The sequence below is a fragment of the Helianthus annuus genome, chromosome 12 (assembly GCF_002127325.2).
Source record: "Helianthus annuus cultivar XRQ/B chromosome 12, HanXRQr2.0-SUNRISE, whole genome shotgun sequence".
Lineage (NCBI taxonomy): Eukaryota > Viridiplantae > Streptophyta > Magnoliopsida > Asterales > Asteraceae > Helianthus > Helianthus annuus.
The window spans coordinates 121,964,991-121,987,173 of NC_035444.2; the positions used below are offsets into that span (position 1 = coordinate 121,964,991).

At 38.7% G+C, this 22,183-nt stretch overlaps 1 protein-coding gene across 1 annotated transcript; it reads right to left on the reverse strand.

The window, feature by feature from the left end:
- Positions 1 to 1,537: 1,537 nt before the first annotated feature.
- On the reverse strand, positions 1,538 to 21,710 carry LOC110919731. Its single transcript, XM_022163990.1, has 8 exons — positions 21,498 to 21,710; positions 21,204 to 21,386; positions 20,576 to 21,056; positions 19,728 to 19,891; positions 19,486 to 19,674; positions 3,060 to 4,541; positions 2,574 to 2,840; positions 1,538 to 2,380 (listed from the first exon to the last, which is right to left on the reverse strand). Exons 1-8 carry the CDS (start codon positions 21,708 to 21,710, stop codon positions 1,538 to 1,540), a joined length of 3,822 nt encoding a protein of 1,273 aa, XP_022019682.1.
- Positions 21,711 to 22,183: the final 473 nt, after the last annotated feature.

Consider the following 22,183-nt stretch of genomic DNA (forward strand, 5'->3'; position numbering starts at 1 on the left):
CGAAACCTTGACATTAAAACCAAACTTTTACATATCCAACCCCTATACAATACATAATTAACACATCTAGACCCTATACATTAATCAACTAAGACTAAGACGCAGGCTTTAGACATTCGTGCACCAACAAACTCCCCCTTGGATACAGCCGCAGTCTTCAGTCTTGGTCTTTGGGTCTTCACAACGACTTGAACTTTTCTTCGTGCTGCTTAGGCTTCCTCCTAAGTGCATTCCTTATCATGTCGTTCTCTTTCTTTCTCTTCTTATCCTCTTCAGCTTGAATGTGCATCCATTTGCCTCTATTCTCATCAAGCTTTTGATGTTCACGAGCAGCTTTCCTTTTCATTTTCTCCTTGAGCGACCACCATGATGACTTCCATTTACTTTCAGAGTTGATACTTTTCTGAAAGCAAAGGGTTGCAACTCGCTAAAATTGCATGGCCTGCTCTCTGTCCTCTGGCTGATAGTGAATTTTGTTTATGAAAAGACATTCGATATCCTTTGCAGAGCAATTTACAAGCCACATAGGATCATAAACATGAATCACTCTCAATTCTCCACCTGCTCTGTAAGTAATCACTGCTTCAGTAGTAATACAACTATAAACCCAACCCATGAAGCCTTTGTAAAACTCTTGCTCCATTGACGGTACTGGTATAGTCTTCATCGTTTTAGGCTTTTTCACATTCAGTATCGTCTCTTCAACACCTGTCACTGGATCTCTTCTTGTAACTCTCTTCGGATAGTGTGGCTTCCAGTGTTTGAAGTCTCTTAAAGCCTCGAACTTTATCAATCCCCACATAGCAATGTTGTTCTTCTTGACAGTATATCCCAATGTTCTAACCTTTGACAATTCATCCACATCCCACCATGGAAGTGACATAATATCATGTAACTTTTCAAAATACTGCACGCCACATTCTCTTCTTATCGCATACGCATTAATCTGGGGTAAGAATCCCCAACTAATAATGTCACCGAGAGATACACTTCTATCACGTTGATAATACTTCAAAGGCCGTTTGAACTTCCTCTCGTGACTTTCTTTAAACCACTTTTTCCTTTCTTCTTTTGCCATATCTTTTGGAGTGCCGTCAAAGTTTTTATCTTTCAAAATTTCAGCAACTTTTCTTCGCAGTTCATCACGATTCTCCTCAGTAAAGAATTCCATCAATGTTGGCAACTGTGAGGTATCTTCATTAACACCTTCATCATCTGTCCAGTCTTCGACTTCAACTCTATCATACAATTCAGCATCTTCAACATACTTATACTCGTAATCACGCTGCTGATTGATGTCAAAGGCATTCAATTCTTCTTCAAAGTCGAATTTAAAGTCAGGATCCACCATGAGAGTCATTTCCTTAATTACTTCCAACGTGTAAGTATGGAAATGCTCTCCTTCTTCACGATAAGTATCTAACCTCAAGATCAATTTCTCAGCTTGTTGAACATTTTGTGCATCACTCGACTCCCCCTGTCTATCAGCTCCCCCTAATTCTTCGTTCATAGAATCGTTCATAAAATTATCAACATTCTATTCAGCAGAAGCTTCAGTAACTTTCAACCCTGTACCACCCTGAGCATCATCGTCATCATCATCTTTTCCTGAACCATGACTGCTTGCAGAATAGACTTTCTCATCTTTTTCATCTTCCTCTTCATCCTCCTCCTCATCATCTTCATCACTATCTCCAATCAACTCTTCAAGAGGAGTATAATCCTCAAAAAGACCTGAAACTGCAGAGATAGGCTCAGGATTTTCAACAACCATTGAAGGTACAATCGATCTTTCTGTTACTGCAGAACTTCCTTCAACGCCTTTACCCTTTTCTTTCGTTTGCTCATCTATTTTAGCTTGACGTTCTGCTCTGAGCTCTTCAACTTGCAATTCTTCAAACTTTTGCTCTACAGACATTCCGAGCATGCTTTCAACTACTTTATTCAGCATATAGAACTCGTGATCTCTGAACGCTTTAGCTGCTTCAAGTTCTTTGTTCTTCAACTTGAAGTACTCATTTTGCTCATCTCGACGAGCTTTCTCTTCCTCAAGCTCAGCAATTTTCACCTTGAAGATGTCTATCTCTGACTGATCAGAATCAATCTTTTTCACCAACTCTTTGTTATCATTCTCCAACCTCTTCACACGCATTTCTAGAATTCTTTCACAATCTATAACTTTCTTGTTTTCAGCGGCTAGCTTCTTGTTCTCAGCAATCACTTCATGAACCTTCTTTTCAACATTCTTTACTTGTGAAGTGTTTGCGAAATCAAAATCTCCAACATCATCCAGGCTCACATTCAAATTCGAAGGCACCTTTGGAAAATTTCGGAATCCCGCAGAACCCGGTGTAAGTTGACCTTGGGTGAGTGGAGGTGTCTGAAAGATTTCTTGTGAAGTAAGAAGGGTTTGTTGTGGTGGTGGTGAATGATGAATAGGTGATGGTTGTCTTGGTGGTGTTGGTTGTTTAGGTGGTGAGGATTGTTGTGGTGGTGTAGGTTTTCGGGGTGGTGATTGAATTGGTGATTGTGGTGGTGTCTATCTCTGACTGATCAGAATCAATCTTTTTCACCAACTCTTTGTTATCATTCTCCAACCTCTTCACACGCATTTCTAGAATTCTTTCACAATCTATAACTTTCTTGTTTTCAGCGGCTAGCTTCTTGTTCTCAGCAATCACTTCATGAACCTTCTTTTCAACATTCTTTACTTGTGAAGTGTTTGCGAAATCAAAATCTCCAACATCATCCAGGCTCACATTCAAATTCGAAGGCACCTTTGGAAAATTTCGGAATCCCGCAGAACCCGGTGTAAGTTGACCTTGGGTGAGTGGAGGTGTCTGAAAGATTTCTTGTGAAGTAAGAAGGGTTTGTTGTGGTGGTGGTGAATGATGAATAGGTGATGGTTGTCTTGGTGGTGTTGGTTGTTTAGGTGGTGAGGATTGTTGTGGTGGTGTAGGTTTTCGGGGTGGTGATTGAATTGGTGATTGTGGTGGTGTTGGTTCATGTGGTGGTGTAGGTGGTTTCCTGGTTTCTTTCGCTGGTTTCTTCTTTAGCACAATCTTTGGCATTTTAATCTTTGGTGTAACTTTGCGAATCTTTGGAGATATGACTTTCTTTCGAGCTACGGCTTTCTTTCTACCACCTGGAGGAGATTGTGATTCGAAGACATGTTCTGGAGAAGGAACGTAAGCATCATCATCGTCCTTTTCCTGTCTCTTTCTCTTTCTCAACAATTTTTCTTGTTCTATTTCTTTCTGAACTCTTCGTAAACGTTCAGTCTCATCAATCTCATCATCTGAAGAGCTAGAGGAGCTTGTAGTGTCTTTATCCACATCATCTCCCTCAATATCATCAATAACTTTCTCTTTTCCTTTCTGAGCTTCAACATTCACAACATGCTCAACTTCAACTTCCACAGTTGGCCCTGTTTCCAAAACTTCAGTATCAAACATCAAATTTTTTTCAACATTAAAAGGATCTTCTTCCGCAGCTACCACTGTTTCGTCTTCTTCAGGTTCATCAACCAATAACGTTTTTGCGACTTTCTTTTGCTTCTTCTTTGGTTGTGAAGAAGATTCCTCAGCATTTTGAACAATAGGAGTGGCCTTTCTGCGTCTTCTCCCAGTTTCTTTCACATACCATTCATTTTTGGTGCTTTTGAAGTCTTCAAGAACTTTCAACTCTTCAGCATACGCTGCCTCTTTCATCTCAGCTACATTCCTCCAGTTCTGATGATCAAATGGATCTGGATCAACATAGTTAGCATCTTTTATGAAACCAAAGAATGCAGCACCAACTTTCGGCTCTGGATGATTCGGGTGGTATCTCACAAGCTGCTTAAGCGTATCATTGCTCATGTGAGATTGTATCAACAAGTCATTGTTTATGTTTCTGTCAATCTCAGGATAAGCGTGATCAATCATCATTTGCACAAACCTCGGATACATCCAGCTCTTGCTGCCTGTCTTAATATTCTCAGCCATATAATGGAATACAATGTGTGAGAAATTATACTTTTTGTTCAACAACAACGCAGTAACCATATTCATTTGATAATCTCTCATCGTATCATAACTTCCCTTTGTGTGACTCAATGACATCAACACACAGTGAATCAGGAACTTGTATGGTTTCTGAAACTTCGATTTCAAATAATTCCCAGCATTTAAAGCTCCCTGATATCCCATTCTTAGCATGCAGCCTTTCACCATTCTTTCTGGAAATCTCATTGGCGACTCTGGCTCATCTGGAAAGTTAACAACTTCACGGATAAGAGCTTCAGTGACTAGAATCTTTTCCTCCTTGCCATGCACCTCAACAATTGATGAGATAACTTTGTTCTGATCATCATAGCTTGCATTTTTCCAGAATCGTTCTATGTGAGATTTGTATATTGGTCTTTGATCAGTCAATGCCTTCTGGATGGGAATACGACCCACGAATTCCAATACACCACTAAATTTTGCCAACTTTGGGTTTTTATGTATATCCAAATCACAACAACTGTTGTGAAGGGGATCAAAGACAACACTGGAACCCTGCACATCAACATCACATGCACTGAGAATTAGTTACTTAGAAAAATTGATCACAACAATTTTACTTGAAAACCCTAAGTGTATCATGAGCGAAATTACAGTGTACTAAAAGCGAAACCACTTATGCACTAAGAACGAATTCACAAGTTGTGACATTAAAGCGAAATTACACCAAATGATCTTATGAGCGGAACCAATGATGTACACATAAGCGGAAACACATGATGTACAGATGAGCGGAACCACATACAACCCTAAAAGTGAAATCGTCAACAATCACTCAAAACTGATCAAATCTCAAAATTGAAACCACTAATCTGTTAACATGTTAATTCCGAGACTAGGGATATGTTTTGATTGCATTTTTGACTTTAAAAGAACCCTAGATCTACGTCTGTTATACCCTGTGACTCGACAAACATCATCAAACATCAAATTTGTAACAATCAATCACAAATCTGTTATCTATACAATAAAACGACAATACATGTGTGTTTTCAAGTTCTGATTTAACATGTTAAGCCCTAAATCTAAGTTTCGTTCATCACTTATGACCGACAATTCAATAAAGCATGATATCTAACAAATTAAAGATCAAACAACCTCGCCCATGATTGAGTACTAAGATATTCACAAGATCTGATGAAATTTGGGCAGCAATTCGCCTGAAAACGAAGGTTTTAAGGTATCGCTTTTCAGTCGCCGGAGAGAGAGAACGTTATGAGCGAAAGGGTGAAAGTGACGAATGAGCAGAACCATTTTACTTATATAGTAGGTCAGATTTCGCTCTTAAGACCAAAGCCATATGAGCGAAACCTCATGGTAGCTATAAGCGAAACCTGATATGAAGCATCTATGAGCGAAACCTTTGTTTTAGTGTGACACATGAGCGAAATTAAAATGACACATGAGGGAAATCAGGTTGTGATTTTCAAAAATTTACCTTTTTAACCCTTTTCTAATTAAACACCGTCACACCCAGTTAACCAAGTCCAATTCAATGACCTTGGTCAACTGCTTGGCCTACCAAGTCCAAGTTAATGACCTTGGTTGACCGAATTATGAAGTACACAGTCATTTCATTCTGAAAATAGTTTAAATGAATGAACTTTTTAAACGTTTTGAACTTTCAAACACTTTTCAGTTTGTCAAACACTGTACCAATCATTGTTTAGCAACTCCAGCTTACCCAGCCCTCATCAAACACTGACATGATCTGCACTAAGCTTTGATCATCCGATTCCCAATGTCAGTTTTCGAAAATAAAATGAGAAACTAAAATCTTTTTGAATTTTTAACTGGATAAATTGAAAACTGTACACACAATATTTTTGTGAGTGTGTTAGGGGATCATATCAGCTGCCGACTAGACACTAGCACCGTTAAGCTGTTATTTCATTTTAAGCATTAAACAACTCGCGTAGATTGCCGATATATTGATCCTCTTAAATTATCACAAAATTTTCAATCTGTTCGGGATACAGAATTAGTGTTTTAGGACTTAAACATCTACATGTGTCCCACCTCAGTACATACTCCCGTATCCAGACCCCAGTATTCAGTCTTACAGGTGAGTATACCACAGCTGATATCTGTTTAGGGGTAGGTACGAGGGCCGTGAGAGCTCAGGTCGATACTTCTGTATACGCATAGAGATGATGGCTTTGACTTTAAGGTGTGTCCCCTTTAGAGGATCTTTTGTTTTCAACAGCAGCGACTATCAATTTTATTGTTTCATCAGCATGCTGAGGGCGAGCTTATATTTCAAAGCTTTTTGCAGAAAGTATTATCCGGGGACTAGGTCAGTACTTCCATACATCAGAACTCCCGGGATAATACCCTAGATATCACTGAGTATAAAGACCTAGTATCTCAGAATACGGGACCCTTCAAACAGGGTTCAGGGGTTACCTATATATCCTGGAGGTGTTCACCACGTAGATGCAAGTGAAATTTATGTTTATATCCCAAACTGATCTACTGATTTTGCGAAAACCTACTGGCACATCTTTAGCGAGACTACTTAATTGCATTTTATACATTACAATTCTTTAGCGTGCTGCGTCTGTCTAGCTGATGTACTATCATTTCCCCTATTCTACACAACTCTTTTTATATTTTTGAATTTTTTAATGTTTTTGGATTTTTGAATTTTATCATGTTTTTTGTATTTTTCTGCGAATTTCTCCCCCTAAAACTAAAACATATTTTTGTGTTTTTGTTTTTTAACGAAAAGCAAAAAATAAACTGTACAAACAAAATTGACAACACGACAATGGTTCATGTCAGATCGCTGCCCAACTCGGCTTCACATTCAATAACCCTCCCAGATTGCAGATTTTTCATCCCGTTTAATTTCAAAAGATAATAAAATCTCTTTTTGTCAATTGGTTTAGTATAGAAATCTGCTTGATCATCATCAGTGTGCAAGTGTTCAATCCGAATTAACTTTTTCTCGTGACAATCACGGATAAAGTGGTGACGGATTTCAATGTGTTTAGTTTTTGAATGGTGAACCGGATTTTTAGTTATGTTGATAGCTGCTTCATTGTCCACATAGATAGGAGTATCTAAGAACTGCAAACCGAAGTCTCGCATCTGCTGTTGGATCCAAAGGATCTGCAAGCAATAGCTGGAGGCTGAAACGTATTCAGCCTCGCAAGTAGAGAGCGCTACTGCGGTTTGTTTCTTACACTGCCAGGTGACGAGTCGAGTTCCGAAGAACTGACACCCAGCAGTGGTGGACTTTGCATTTTGCTTGCAGCTCCCAAAATCAGAATCAGCAAAACCAGATAAAGTAAAGTCACCCGATCGAGGATACGACAAGCCGATGCTTGGGCAGCCTTTCAAATACCGTAAGATATGTTTCACTATGGTCAGGTGTGACTGCTTTGGATTTGACTGATATCTGGCGCAGAGACACGTCAGATACATGATGTCTGGACGGCAAGCCGTGAGATACATCAGAGAGCCAATGATAGATCGGTACAATATCTCATCCATCTTTACACCATTCTCGTCTGGACAAATTCCATGATTCTGCGCGAGGGGGGTGGATGCAGGACTGCAATCTGTCATGTCGAACTTGTCAAGCACGTCCTTTACATACTTCGTTTGGTGAATGAAGATTCCGTCGGGAATTTGTTCCACTTGCAGCCCGAGGAAGAACTTCATCTCCCCTATTGAGCTCATCTCGAACTTTTTCTTCATCACCTTTTCAAATTCTTTGCACAGGTCGTCGTTGGTGGATCCAAAGATGATATCGTCAACATATATCTGCACGATCAACAAGTGGCCTGCTTCTTCCTTGGTGAACAAAGTGCTGTCTACTGTGCCTCTTGTGAACCCGTTGTCCAACAAGTATTGAGAAAGCGTCTCGTACCAGGCTCTCAGGGCCTGGTGAAGTCCGTACAGCGCTTTGTCCAGTAGATACACCTTGTTTTTGTGCAGCGGGTCTGTGAACCCCGGCGGTTGACCCACATACACTTCTTCTCTGATTTGTCCATAAAGGAAGGCAGATTTGATGTCAAGTTGATATACTTTAAAGTCTTTCCAATACGCGAAGGCTAGAAATATCCGAATTTCCTCAAGTCTGGCAACCGGTGCGTAGACTTCATCATAATCTATTCCTTCCTGTTGACTGAAGCCTTGAACCACAAGTCGCGCTTTGTTTCTCACCACGACACCTCTGTCATCACGTTTGCACTTAAAAACCCATTTCGTCTTGATTAGCTTTTGATTCTTAGGTAGATCTACAAGTCTCCAGACGCCTAGCTTTTCGAACTGTTGCAACTCCTCCTGCATTGCATTCACCCAGCTATCCTCGGTCAATGCCTCTTTGTAAGTTCTGGGCTCTATCTGTGAAATGAAACATTTTAATGTGACTTCTTTCTGCATATCAGCAATAGATGAATAGAAGCATGTAAGAGATCGGTCTATTTGATGTCGGCTTTTGACACCACTTTGTAGATCGCCAATAATTTGTTCTAAAGGATGGTAAGACAACGTCCTTGGCATAACATTGTCAGGCACATTCACTTCCGATTCCAAGCTCGATATGTCAAGATCAACGATTTGATCCTCAGCTTCCATTGGATCGTCGTCAAAAGTCGGAGCGGGTTCCGCTTCTGAGTCGTCAGATTCATCAAAAGATGGAGCTGGTTCCTCTGGTGGTTCGTGAGCTGTTCAACTCGGTCCGGCTTCATTGTCGTGAGTACCCACGGCGGGTTGAGAAACTTCTAGTGGTCTAGACACTTGCTCCTGTGACATATTTTGCTGATACAGGTACATAAGAGCTAGTTCCTCATTACTCGGCTCGACCGGTAGATGAAACGACTCCCAGAGCTTATCGTAGTCGAACAGGAATCTTTGTCCGGGAAGTTGTGGTGATGGAGTGTGCTTCTGACAATCCACATGTAGGACTTGAATCACCTTCCCCAGGCATGGTACGAACACCCTCTTCAGCGGGCTTGTGTAACTTACAAAGAAACCCTCATTAGAGTTAGCGCCAAATTTACCGTTTTCATCAATAAAAGTGCAAGGAGACCCGAAAGGCTCCAAAAACTCAAGATTCGGCTTATAACGGTGCAGCAGCTCAAAGCAAGTCTTTTTATACTTCTTGACAGTGAGAACTCTATTCAATGTGTAACAAGCTGCTGAAACTGCTTCACTCCAGAAAAAGATTGGAAGCTTGGAATCGGCTAACATTGTACGGGCTGTCTTAATCAAGGTCCGATTCTTTCGTTCAGCTACGTCGTTTTGCTGTGGAGTGTACGGCGCACTGAATTCATGAAGAAATCCTTTCTCGTTGCGGAACTCGTACATCTTGTTGTTCTTGAATTCCGTTCTGTTGTCGCTCCGAATCCTCCGGATTGGTAGTTTATACACCGTTTCAATCTTCTTCAAAAGCACCATCAATGACTCAAAAGTTTGATCTTTTCGTTCCAAGCACACTACCCATGAGAATCTCGTAAAGTCATCAGTCACCATAAGGCAATATAAGTCTCCGCTGATACTCTTTACGTTGACAGGCCCGAAGAGATCCATGTGCAATCTCTCAAGAGGTAACCTGATCGTGTTCATGATCTTCAATGGGTGTGACTTCCGAGACTGCTTTCCTTTCTTACACGCTACACAATCATCATTTAAGTGAAAATTCTTCAGATTAACACCATCAACTAAATCCTTGTGTACTAAAAAGTTCATTTTGCGAAGATGAATGTGGCCCATCTTTCGATGCCACATTATCGAATCTTTTTCTGTCTCTTTAGTTTTAGATACAAAACACTGTTTTTGATGAGATGTTGGCTTTTCTGTCACACCCCGACCATGTAAAACAACAAAACGTGGCGGAAACGTCGGGGAGTGTTGTAACAGAATCATTGTTTCACAACCATGGAATAAATAGTTTCGTTTTATTGAATTATTGAACTAAATGTTTTGCTACAAAATTTGATAAATACAACTATTATCTTTCAAGTTTTAAAGTCGCTAAGGCCTTGTCCATTCCTACGTGAGAATACACCAATATCATCATCAAGCATCATCAACTATTGTACCTGAAACACATGTGAAAATAGGTACGTCAGCATAAAAATGCCAGCGAGTACATAGGTTTTGTATGAGTTCCAGATTCATGACTCGTTTTACATGTTGCAATACTTATTTAAAAACCTTGTTTTGAAAACTATAGTATTGCGACATAATTAATCAACTCAAATCAAATTGGTTACAGCTTATAAAATCCCGTAGCCATGATTCTTAACTCCAAAACATTTGTTTAATTAAATTCAGATTGTAAATCGTTTTTGGAATAAAAACTCGAAAAGTATATATATATCGTGGGAAAAACACCTTGTAATACAACTTTGTTTTGTTAACCATTGCCCAAGTGATCTAGATAACGCAACGATATATAATGTGTTAAAAGCACTTATATATAGGAAGTACCAGCGGCGTATCCACCATGCTTTTAACACATTACACCCGCCCCGTTACCTAATCACTTCCCTAACCCAACGTTTCAAACAGATTTCAAACTGTTCATGTCAATCAACGGTTATAAACGGTTCACATAGTCAAGTAATCACAAACGGTTCACACAATCAAACGGTTACAAATGGTTCACATAGTCAAGTGATCACAAACGGTTCACAGGATCAAACGGTTACAACGGTTCAAAATGTAAAACAATGTGTCCATATGCTGGATGAGCATATGCGACAAAATGGAATATACGGAAATCAATATGCTAGCATGTTAAGTGAACATACATAGCAAAACATAATGAATTCATGTACGAATAGTGTACTATTGAACATAATAAGTATATGATATAAAAACATGGGAAACATGAAAGTATCAAGTAGGCACATGTGTTCCACCCCAAAACAGTTTGAAAACAGTAAAAGAGGGGACTATGTACTCACTTGGGGGTGCTTAGAAGTCTTGGACAACATCCAAGCAAAGCTAGAGGGATCACGGAATCAAACGGCACCCTATATAGGTAACTATGTAAATAACCGGACCTAAATCGGGAGATCGGATAGAATGAGGTCTTGTAAACCAAATGAGTGTTGGAACTCATGTGATATGGTTTAACAAAGCCTACATCCTAAAAGGAAACCAAACCTAAGTGCTTTCGACCCGTTACGACCCGTTTAGGTAGCTTACACTACTTTAACGCGTCGTTCGCGTAAAACGCGTTCGAGACGTCTAACTAGTCCTATGACAAGTATTATATGCCTAAACATGTTTAATTATGTTGCATAATCAGTTAGGTGACAAATGTTTAGGTTACATATGCTTAAAATCCAATTATGCATGAAAAGGGCATTTTGGTCATTTACCTAAGGCATATAATTTACCTATCATACAACTACTTAAACTAGGTGACCATAAGGTATAACCTCGGAAGGTTATTCCCTATACAACTATGGTCACTAGACATGCTTGGTCGGATCCTAATGATCGACCAAACGGGTCGAGTTCGAAAGTCTAAGCGGTGGTTTAGACCGCTTGACTTACGACTCTAAACAAGCACTAAACTAAAAGTGACGAGCTAAGCATGTTAAAACATGCTTAACTAAGTTAGAAAACGGGTTTTGATATCAAAACAAAGTGTTTCGATACCAAGAGTAGTTTGGTTGCAAAATACGCTTAATGCGCATTTTGACCGAAACTACGACTCGTCACTATGCCTAGTCAACGTGGTAATCAGTAGGTATAGTCACTAAGGACTATAACCATCGTGATTACGCTCACGTTGCGAAGTTCAAACGAACTTCTCGTTGACCATCTCGTGGTCAAAGCTGAAAGTCAAACAAAGTTTGACTTTCGAGCTAGGAAAGCAATAAAAGAATGAAAGAGGACTTACAAAGGGTCCAAATAGATTTGGTTCCAAGTATTCTCAGGTAGGTAGTGAAATATCACAACCACTTAGAGAAATCTCAGACCAAATGCAAGGAAAAGGAATGAAAGCTTGGCCTATATATAGTTTTCGCAAAGCCGTTAGGATCATTTCTTGGAGAAGAGGGCATGATCCAAGCCATACAAGTGTTAAGGACTGATTGGGGGACTTGTTCCCCACACAAACCAGCCCATAGTATGAAAAACCATTGATCAAAACCATCAAAATCGAACTGAATGACCAGATTCAATGTTTCTGTCTGATAGGCTCACGCGCCCCGCGTAAAAATAAGGCTGGGGTTTACGCGGGCCGCCTGGCCATGTTTGACAGATTGACAGTTTCAGTCCCTGCAGCATAGAAACTTGCATTTCGGCTCATTTTTGACACGTTTAAGCCCCGTTAACCTCATTTCAAGGCTCTAAAATGAAGTTAAAGTATTGGGAACTCAAAACATGCTCAAAAATATCTTGGATGTCGGTTCGTTTGGTCGTAGGTTTGCGTTGTTCGGTTAATTACGACGGAAGTCGTAACGAACGCAAAAACGATCCAAATTGAGCGACGAATGGAATTTTATCATGCCAATCACTAAAATATAATATTTTAATGATAACATAAATTTTTGGGTCTCCGGATATGTTCAGAACGTCAGATATGCGCGAAAATGCAAACTTGTGCATTTTTTACGCTTTTAGTCCCTGAATGAGCATAAAGTTTATTTTAGCACACCGAACCCCTCAAAGCCTATTTCTAAGCTATGGAAAGGATATTTAAGGTGTGTTTAACTTATGGTCAAGTTCCGGATTGTTCATTACAGTACAAATCAGCATACTTTCGCAGTTTGTCGAATTTAGTCCCTGTAAGCGAATAAACTTGATTTCGGCATACCAAACCATCCAAAACTTATTTCTAAGTTATGTAAAGGCTATTTAAGGTATGTTAAGCCTATGTCACTATTCCGGAGTGTTTGTTGCATTAAAATGGTTATATTTACGCATCAGATCGCGTAAAACCTTATAGAAAGCGATTTAAAGCCCGAAATCGAACAAGAATTGATACGTGCAAATGATACACATATTTTCACAAATTCCAATTATGAAACACAATATTTCATTGGTTTGGTATTTGTTTGATGGTCACAGTGACACAGGTGTCACAGTCTCCCCTACTTTAGGAAATTTCGTCCCGAAATTTATTCGTAGGAGTCTGTCTGTGACTTTGTGTCAAATAACCACTAGAGATATGCAAAGCATAATCCTATCATTTCCTTAACAGAAATTCTTCAGAAATGAAAATGAATGGACGGAGTCATTTTCAACAGATCCTTCCTCAGAAACGGAAATGAAAAGGATAATCAAACGGATATTCATTTCCTTCAACGGATATTCTTCAGAAACGAAAATGAACAAACGGAGTCATTTTCAACAGATGCTTCCTCAGAAACGGAAATGAAAAGGATAACCAAACGGATATTCATTTCCTTCAACGGATATTCTTCAGAAACGAAAATGAACAAACGGAGTCATTTTCAACAGATGCTTCCTCAGAATCGGAAATGAAAAGGATAATCAAACGGATATTCATTTCCTTCAACGAATATTCTTCAGAAACGAAAATGAACAAACGGAGTCATTTTCAACATATGCTTCCTCAGAATCGGAAATGAAAAGGATAATCAAACGGATATTCATTTCCATCAACGGATATTCTTCAGAAGCGAAAATGAATGGATGATCCATTTTCCTCAACAGATTCTTCATCAGAACGGAAATGAAGGATTAAACAAACGAATATTCATTTCCATCAACGGATATTCTTTAGAAGCGAAAATGAATGGATGATCCATTTTCCTCAACGGATTCTTCATCAGAATGGAAATGAAGGATTAAACAAACGGATATTCATTTCCATCAACGGATATTCTTCAGAAGCGAAAATGAATGGATGATCCATTTTCCTCAACGGATTATTCATCAGAACGGAAATGAAGTATTAAACAAACGGATATTCATTTCCATCAACGGATATTCTTCAGAAGCGAAAATGAATGGATGATCCATTTTCCTCAACGGATTCTTCATCAGAACGGAAATGAAGGATTAAACAAACGGATATTCATTTCCATCAACGGATATTCTTCAGAAGCGAAAATGAATGGATGATCCATTTTCCTCAATGGATTCTTCATCAGAACGGAAATGAAGGATTAAACAAACGGATATTCATTTCCATCAACGGATATTCTTTCAGAAGTGAAAAATGAATAGCTAGTTCATTTTTCTTCAACAGGTGCTTCATCAGAATTGGAAATGAACAGGATTCACTCTAGACACATGACAAAACTCGCTGTGGTTTCTATGCACTAAATTCCATAATTATGTAGGCCTCCATAATTACGTAATTCCTTGCATAGTCCGCACAGTTCTTTTCATAATGTGTAGGGGAAGAAGATCAAACCTGTGATAAGTGTGGCTAGACTACCATAGGGTCCTTTTAATTAGATTGACAAATGATCTCTTTAATTAGACCACCAAGGAGTCTTTTCAGCTATATCATCACATGATATTCCTAACCAGATTTTTTTTTTTTTTGGATAAATCTGTTTAACTAGACCACTCAAGGGGTCTAATTATGAATAGTACTTCATAACCCAAGGGAATTAACTACAACGTAGAAGTCCATTAAGGATTTAAGATAGTACCTTTGGATATCCTACTATGAATCCCTTATACAAAGATATGGAAGATTCTACAAGGATCTGGATAACAAAAATTTGGATCACACAAAACATAAAATGGAACACATAAGCACATAATCACATAATTGATTAACTTGACCCTTAATTTTGTTATCTTTGGACACGGATATTTAAAGCATACCAGGAATCCAATCCGTGGATTTCATTTGGCACTTTAATCATAAGAATCTAACTATGGAGATAGAAAGATCTTAATAGGAATTCAGATTTATCCTTATTGAATCGTAATATACGTATTAAGGCATACGAATAATTCAATTTAGGTCTCCGGTTTGATTGATAATCATCCATAAGGATCTAATTATGAAGATAAAAAGATCCTAAATGGATTTTGGAATTTGTGTAACGAGAGGTGTTTCGACACCTTGCACTAGGCGTGCTTAAGTCGATACACAAGGTAGAAAGTTCATGAGGTTGATGCGCTAGATATGCCAAGGCGACATATGAAGCAGAGTTTGAAGGTTGAGCAGCAGCAGGATTTGTAACCGCTTTGCTTTGGATTGCAAAGCGGCACATGTTAATCAAATGTCTCCATCGTCCATCGTGGGTACATTTGAAACAAGGTATCTGATTCGGATGATGACGGCTACATTGATTGCACCAAGGAGCAGTTCCCTTATACGGTTTCATTCCTGAGGCGAGTCATGGTGATAGGTAAAACAACGGTCCTCTGGAGTACGACGCCTATTTGTTGGGTAACTACAGCACCTGGTTCGGACATTTGAGTGTTGTTGCGATGAAGAGGCATCATGAAGAAAATGGAAGACATGGGAGGAAACAAGGGAAATGAAAACAGAATAACAATGCATAAAATTGCGATCATTTGTTTGTTACCTAAGGCAAACAAATGAGACGGTGACTAATCAAAGTAAATAGGTCAATATAATGTATCATGAAGACATGCTCGCCTATAAGTGGACACTCACCCCAAGAGTTCCCAGGTACGAGTGACTGGTCTGATACTGCGGATTTGTACGAACACGCTAGCCTTAGACAGAAAACCCAGGGTACAGGCACCCACCCTTCCAGTTTGCACGTGTTCACATAATTTTGACCAAACTTTGACGGGATTTTGAAAACTTTGAAGGTTCAAAACCATATAATAAATCATCCTAGAACAGATGACTAGTTTTCAAAGCAGATTCGAAAATTATGTTCTTATTGTGGTTGTCACCTAAGGATAAGTGACGGTATTGTTTTAAAACTAAACACAAGATAACTTGTGTTGGGTCCTAGGAAGGTTATAGTCTAGGTCAAAGAATTACTAATAACCTAATTCCCTATAACCATTGGCTCTGATACCAACTTTTCTGTCACACCCCGACCACGTAAAACAAGAAAACGTGGCGGAAACGTCGGGGAGTGTTGTAAAAGAATCATTGTTTCACAACCATGGAATAAATAGTTTCGTTTTATTGAATTATTGAACTAAATGTTTTGCTACAAAATTTGATAAATACAACTATTATCTTTCAAGTTTTAAAGTCGCTAAGGCCTTGTCCATTCCTACGTGAGAATACACCAATATCATCATCAAGCATCATCAACTATTGTACCTAAAATACATGTGAAAATAGGTACGTCAGCATAAAAATGCCGGCGAGTACATAGGTTTTGTATGAGTTCTAGATTCATGGCTCGTTTTACATGTTGCAATACTTATTTAAAAACCTTGTTTTGAAAACTAAAGTATTGCGACATAATTAACCAACTTAAATCAAATTGGTTACAGTTTATAAAATCCCGTATCCATGATTCTTAACTCCAAAACATTTGTTTAATTAAATCCAGATTGTAAATCGTTTTTGGAATAAAAACTCGAAAAGTATATATATATCGTGGGAAAAATACCTTGTAATACAACTTTGTTTTGTTAACCATTGCCCAAGTGATCTAGATAACGCAACGATATATAATGTGTTAAAAGCATTTATATATAGGAAGTACCAGCGGCGTATCCACCATGCTTTTAACACATTACACCCGCCCCGTTACCTAATCACTTCCCTAACCCAACGTTTCAAATAGATTTCAAACTATTCATGTCAATCAACGGGTTATAAACGGTTCACATAGTCAAGTAATCACAAACGGTTCACATAATCAAACGGTTACAAACGGTTAACATAATCCAATGGTTACAAATGGTTCACATAGTCAAGTGATCACAAACGGTTCACAGGATCAAACGGTTACAACGGTTCAAAATGTAAAACAATGTGTCCATATGCTGGATGAGCATATGCGACAAAATGGAATATACGGAAATCAATATGCTAGCATGTTAAGTGAACATACATAGCAAAACATAATGAAATCATGTACTAATAGTGTACTATTGAACATAATAAGTATATGATATAAAAACATGGGAAACATGAAAGTATCAAGTAGGCACATGTGTTCCATCCCAAAACAGTTTGAAAACAGTAAAAGAGGGGACTATGTACTCACTTGGGGGTGCTTAGAAGTCTTGGACAACATCCAAGCAAAGCTAGAGGGATCACGGAATCAAACGGCACCCTATGTAGGTAACTATGTAAATAACCAGACCTAAATCGGGAGATCGAATAGAATGAGGTCTTGTAAACCAAATGAGTGTTGGAACTCATGTGATATGGTTTAACAAAGCCTACATCCTAAAAGGAAACCAAACCTAAGTGCTTTCGACCCGTTACGACCCGTTTAGGTAGCTTACGCTACTTTAACGCGTCGTTCGCGTAAAACACGTTCGAGACGTCTAACTAGTCCTATTACAAGTATTATATGCCTAAACATGTTTAATTATGTTGCATAATGAGTTAAGTGACAAATGTTTAGGTTACATATGCTTAAAATCCAATTATGCATGAAAAGGGCATTTTGGTCATTTACCTAAGGCATATAATCTACCTATCATACAACTACTTAAACTAGGTGACCATAAGGTATAACCTCGGAAGGTTATTCCCTATACAACTATGGTCACTAGACATGCTTGGTCGGATCCTAATGATCGACCAAACGGGTCAAGTTCGAAAGTCTAAGCGGTGGTTTAGACCGCTTGACTTACGACTCTAAACAAGCACTAAACTAAAAGTGACGAGCTAAGCATGTTAAAATATGCTTACCTAAGTTAGAAAACGGGCTTTGATATCAAAACAAAGTGTTTCGATACCAAGAGTAGTTTGGTTGCAAAAAACGCTTAATGCGCATTTTGACCGAAACTACGACTCGTCACTACGCCTAGTCAACGTGGTAATCAGTAGGTATAGTCACTAAGGACTATAACCATCGTGATTACGCTCACGTTGCGAAGTTCAAACGAACTTCTCGTTGACCATCTCGTTGTCAAAGCTGAAAGTCAAACAAAGTTTGACTTTCGAGCTTGGAAAGCAATAAAAGAATGAAAGAGGACTTACAAAGGGTCCAAATAGATTTGGTTCCAAGTATTCTCAGGTAGGCAGTGAAATATCACAACCACTTAGAGAAATCTCAGACCAAATGCAAGGAAAAAGGAATGAAAAAGCATGGCCTATATATAGTTTTCGCAAAACCGTTAGGATCATTTCTTGGAGAAGAGGGCATGATCCAAGCCATACAAGTGTTAAGGACTGATTGGGGGACTTGTTCCCCACACAAACCAGCCCATAGTATGAAAAACCATTGATCAAAACCATCAAAATCGAACTGAATGACCAGATTCAATGTTTCTGTCTGATAGGCTCACGCGCCCCGCGTAAGAATAAGGCTAGGGTTTACGCGGGCCGCCTGGCCATGTTTGACAGATTGACAGTTTCAGTCCCTGCAGCTTAGAAACTTGCATTTCGGCTCATTTTTGACACGTTTAAGCCCCGTTAACCTCATTTCAAGGCTCTAAAATGAAGTTAAAGTGTTGGGAACTCAAAACATGCTCAAAAATATCTCGGATGTCGGTTTGTTTGGTCGTACGGTTGCGTGGTTCGGTTAATTACGACGGAAGTCGTAACGAACGCAAAAACGATCCAAATTGAGCGGCGAATGGAATTTTATCATGCCAATCACTAAAATATAATATTTTAATGATGACATAAATTTTTGGGTGTCCAGATATATTCAGAACGTCAGATATGCGCGAAAATGCAAACTTGTGCAGTTTTTGACGCTTTTAGTCCCTGAATGAGCATAAAGTTTATTTTAGCACACCGAACCCCTCAAAGCCTATTTCTAAGCTATGGAAAGGATATTTAATGTGTGTTTAACTTATGGTCAAGTTCTGGATTGTTCATTACAGTACAAATCGGCATACTTTCGCAGTTAGTCGAATATAGTCCCTGTAAGCGAATAAACTTGATTTCGGCATACCAAACCATCCAAAACTTATTTCTAAGTTATGTAAAGGTTATTTAAGGTATGTTAAGCCTATGTCACTATTCCGGAGTGTTTGTTGCATTAAACTGGTTATATTTACGCATCAGATCGCGTATAACCTTCCAGAAAGCGATTTAAAGCCCGAAATCGAACAAGAATTGATACGTGCAAATGATACACATATTTTCACAAATCCCAAGTATGAAACAATATTTCATTGGTTTGGTATTTGTTTGACGATCACAGTGACACAGGTGTCACAGTTGCGATGCTCATATCCAAAATATAAAGATCATTCTCCCGCGGAGCGCGCAACAACACTATCTCATCAGGGATTTTAAACCCTGGTTTCAAAACAACACATTCAGTTTTAGTAAAATGTACACTAAATGCTTTATCACAGATTTGTGAAAACTGAGTAAATTGTTTGTTAACTCCACTATGTAGTTCACTTTGTCGAACGAAATCACTCCATTTGACAGCGTTCCTTGACCAACGATCCTTCCACCTTGATTCCCTGCAAATCCAACATAGCTTCCGTTTATGGATTTGACATCATAGAGCAGAGCAAGCATCCCAGTCATATGCCTTGAAGCGCCAGTATCCATAATCCACTTTGATAGAATTGACTTGGGCAACCCCTGCAAATATCACATCAAATTTATTCAAACAATGAAGCCCAGGATTTCTTAACTTCCGACACACTTCCGAACATAACATCACACTTCGCATTTGTTTTCGGAAAATCAAATGTGACATTTGGAACCTCTTCTTTCACAATCATTTTAACTTTGTTAGTTATCGGTGGAAATTCAGCAAGAAACTTATCAACTTCATTTTCAAACTCAACCACATCATCTTTAAAAATGTTTGAATCAATTTTCAAAGCATTCTCCATCTTTTTAACCTCAACAGACGGTTTCGATTTCACGACCCAAGATTGATTTTCAAAAATTTTTTTCTTAGGGTAAATTTTTGAAGTCTTTCGAGTCTTAGAGGATTCGCCAATCTCGAAAGTCGATTTCGGCTTATCCTCCGACTTCAACGATTCACCTCTTTTCAAAATACGGATCAGAGAAACCATCGGCTTTTTGCCTTTTGTGTCAATCGGAGATTTAGGTCGAGGTTTTTGAATGTTTGACTTTTGAACAGTTGGTTTAGAAACAGTTTGTTTTTGAACACTTGGTTTTGAAACAGTTTGTTTTGGAACACTTTGTTTTTGAATCGATTTTACAACAACAGGTTTCTCAATCACTTTCTGACACTGTTTCGCCATGTGTCCGATTTCACTGCAGCGGTAACACACCCTTTTGTCATATTCGACAAAAGTAGATTTGACTGACTCTTCTTTCAACTTCTTTGCTGCATTGAAATCGTCCACAGCTTTTTGTCTGAAAATATAATCTTTCTCATCGTCAACACTTGGACCAGCGACAAAAATATCATTCATCTTTTCTTTCGGCTTAAACACCTGCTTAGCCGTTTTCTTTTCAAACCCGATTCCTTTGTTTTTAAAGTTGTTTTTCTTGTTGTGACCTTTACCATCCCCATCTTTCTTTCCCGAACTTGTGGGTCGTGATGTAACAAACGATTTCTTAGGTTTCGAAAAGAATTCATTGTTATTAACCTCGTTAATGTTCATTTCAACCAATTTTAACACTTTTTCGACATTCTCGATTTTCACATTCTGAAGTGGATACTCGTAATCGGAATAAAGTTTGTCTGTTCCAATCATGGTGTATACCACCATAATCGGATCGTCATTCACACTCTTTTCCGATTTCGGTATGTATTGATCTAAGAAATTCCCTTCATCTTCAGAATCACTAACAACCTTCTCAAATTGAGCCTTTTCAGATTTCTCACTCTCCTCATCCAACACCTGATCGACAACAGTTTTGATAACCTGAGATTCGTTGTCAGTATCGGATGGGGAGAATGTGACATCTATGGTCTCAGGCAAATCATCTTCTATCGATCTCAATTTGAGATTCAAAGCCGCTTCCACCCCATATGGATATTTCTATGTGTAATGATTCCACATTGGGGGTGGAACGCTCTTAAAGATTGGTGCCATATGTGGCTGTTGGGGGACAATCTGCTCAAGAACGTACGATGAAGCCACATAACTCATTAACTTTTTATCAATCCGATCGTTTTCAATTTTAACCAATTCGAGTTCTTTCTTAAGCGATGCGATTGTGTCTAAATGAAAATTGACTTCATTTTGTTTATCTAATAGTGTTGCTTTAGCCAATTTTGTAGCTTTATCGTTTTCAACACTTTCCTTTTGTATCATCTTGATTGACCTAGCGAGAGTATCGTACGCCTCTTTAACTTGGCCAAGGTCAAACTTAATCATATCAGCATGGTGTTTCAATTCCTGATACTTAGTGTCTTTTTCAAGACACTCCGTGCATGGTTCTAAACACTGTTTGCACGGTGTTTCAGGGATTGAAACAACCTTTTCAACAATCTGCTCTACACAATCAGTTTTACCGACATTGTTTGACTCGGACTCAGACAGTTTGACTGATTTGATCTCCTGAACTCCAGATTCCTCTTGTTTGACAGACACACTACTGACAGACTTTGACTCCTCGGATTCTGAGTCTACCTCTTTGAGTTTTCCCATTAGAGCTTTGTCAGCTATGTCTTTCAAAGCTTCTCCAGTCATTTCTTTCGACACATCTATCAACTCTTCAATGACTTCCTTCTTTTATTCAAACCTTGGGCATGATCATGTCCTTGGTTCTTCAAAGTAACCTGCAAAAGATTCAGAAATGTTAGGAGGCAATACAGATTTCATTAAACTTCCAAAAACCTCCTGCTCTGACTGATAGTAATACATGATGTGCGTTAGGTGTAATATATTTTTGATGTATAATTAAGCCCTTTTTACACTTTTAGCCAAGTTTTAAATTTATAAAACACGATATTCACTAACACTAAACACACATATGGGCAAGTGCACCCATCGTGGACGTAGTATAGTGTTGGTAAGATACCGAGGTCGTCCAAGGACACAAGAGCTTTTAATACCGGTTTATCCTCAACGTCTAATCAAATCAAAAAGTGAGAAAAATGTTTTTTTAAACTAAGAAAATAAAAACTAACTAAATGCTGAAAAATAAAATAAAATAAAAACAG

Bases quoted from the DNA above. Each gene is read 5' to 3' on its own strand.
- LOC110919731 (XM_022163990.1), bottom strand. From the start codon at position 21,710: ATGACTGGAGAAGCTTTGAAAGACATAGCTGACAAAGCTCTAATGGGA. The intron at 21,387-21,497 runs GTTGTTTCAATC...GATATGATTAAG, and splicing joins TAGAGCAGATTGTTGAAAAG to TTTGACCTTGGCCAAGTTAA. The intron at 4,542-19,485 runs GTGAACTACATA...GTTGATGTGCAG, and splicing joins GAGTGATTTCGTTCGACAAA to GGTTCCAGTGTTGTCTTTGA.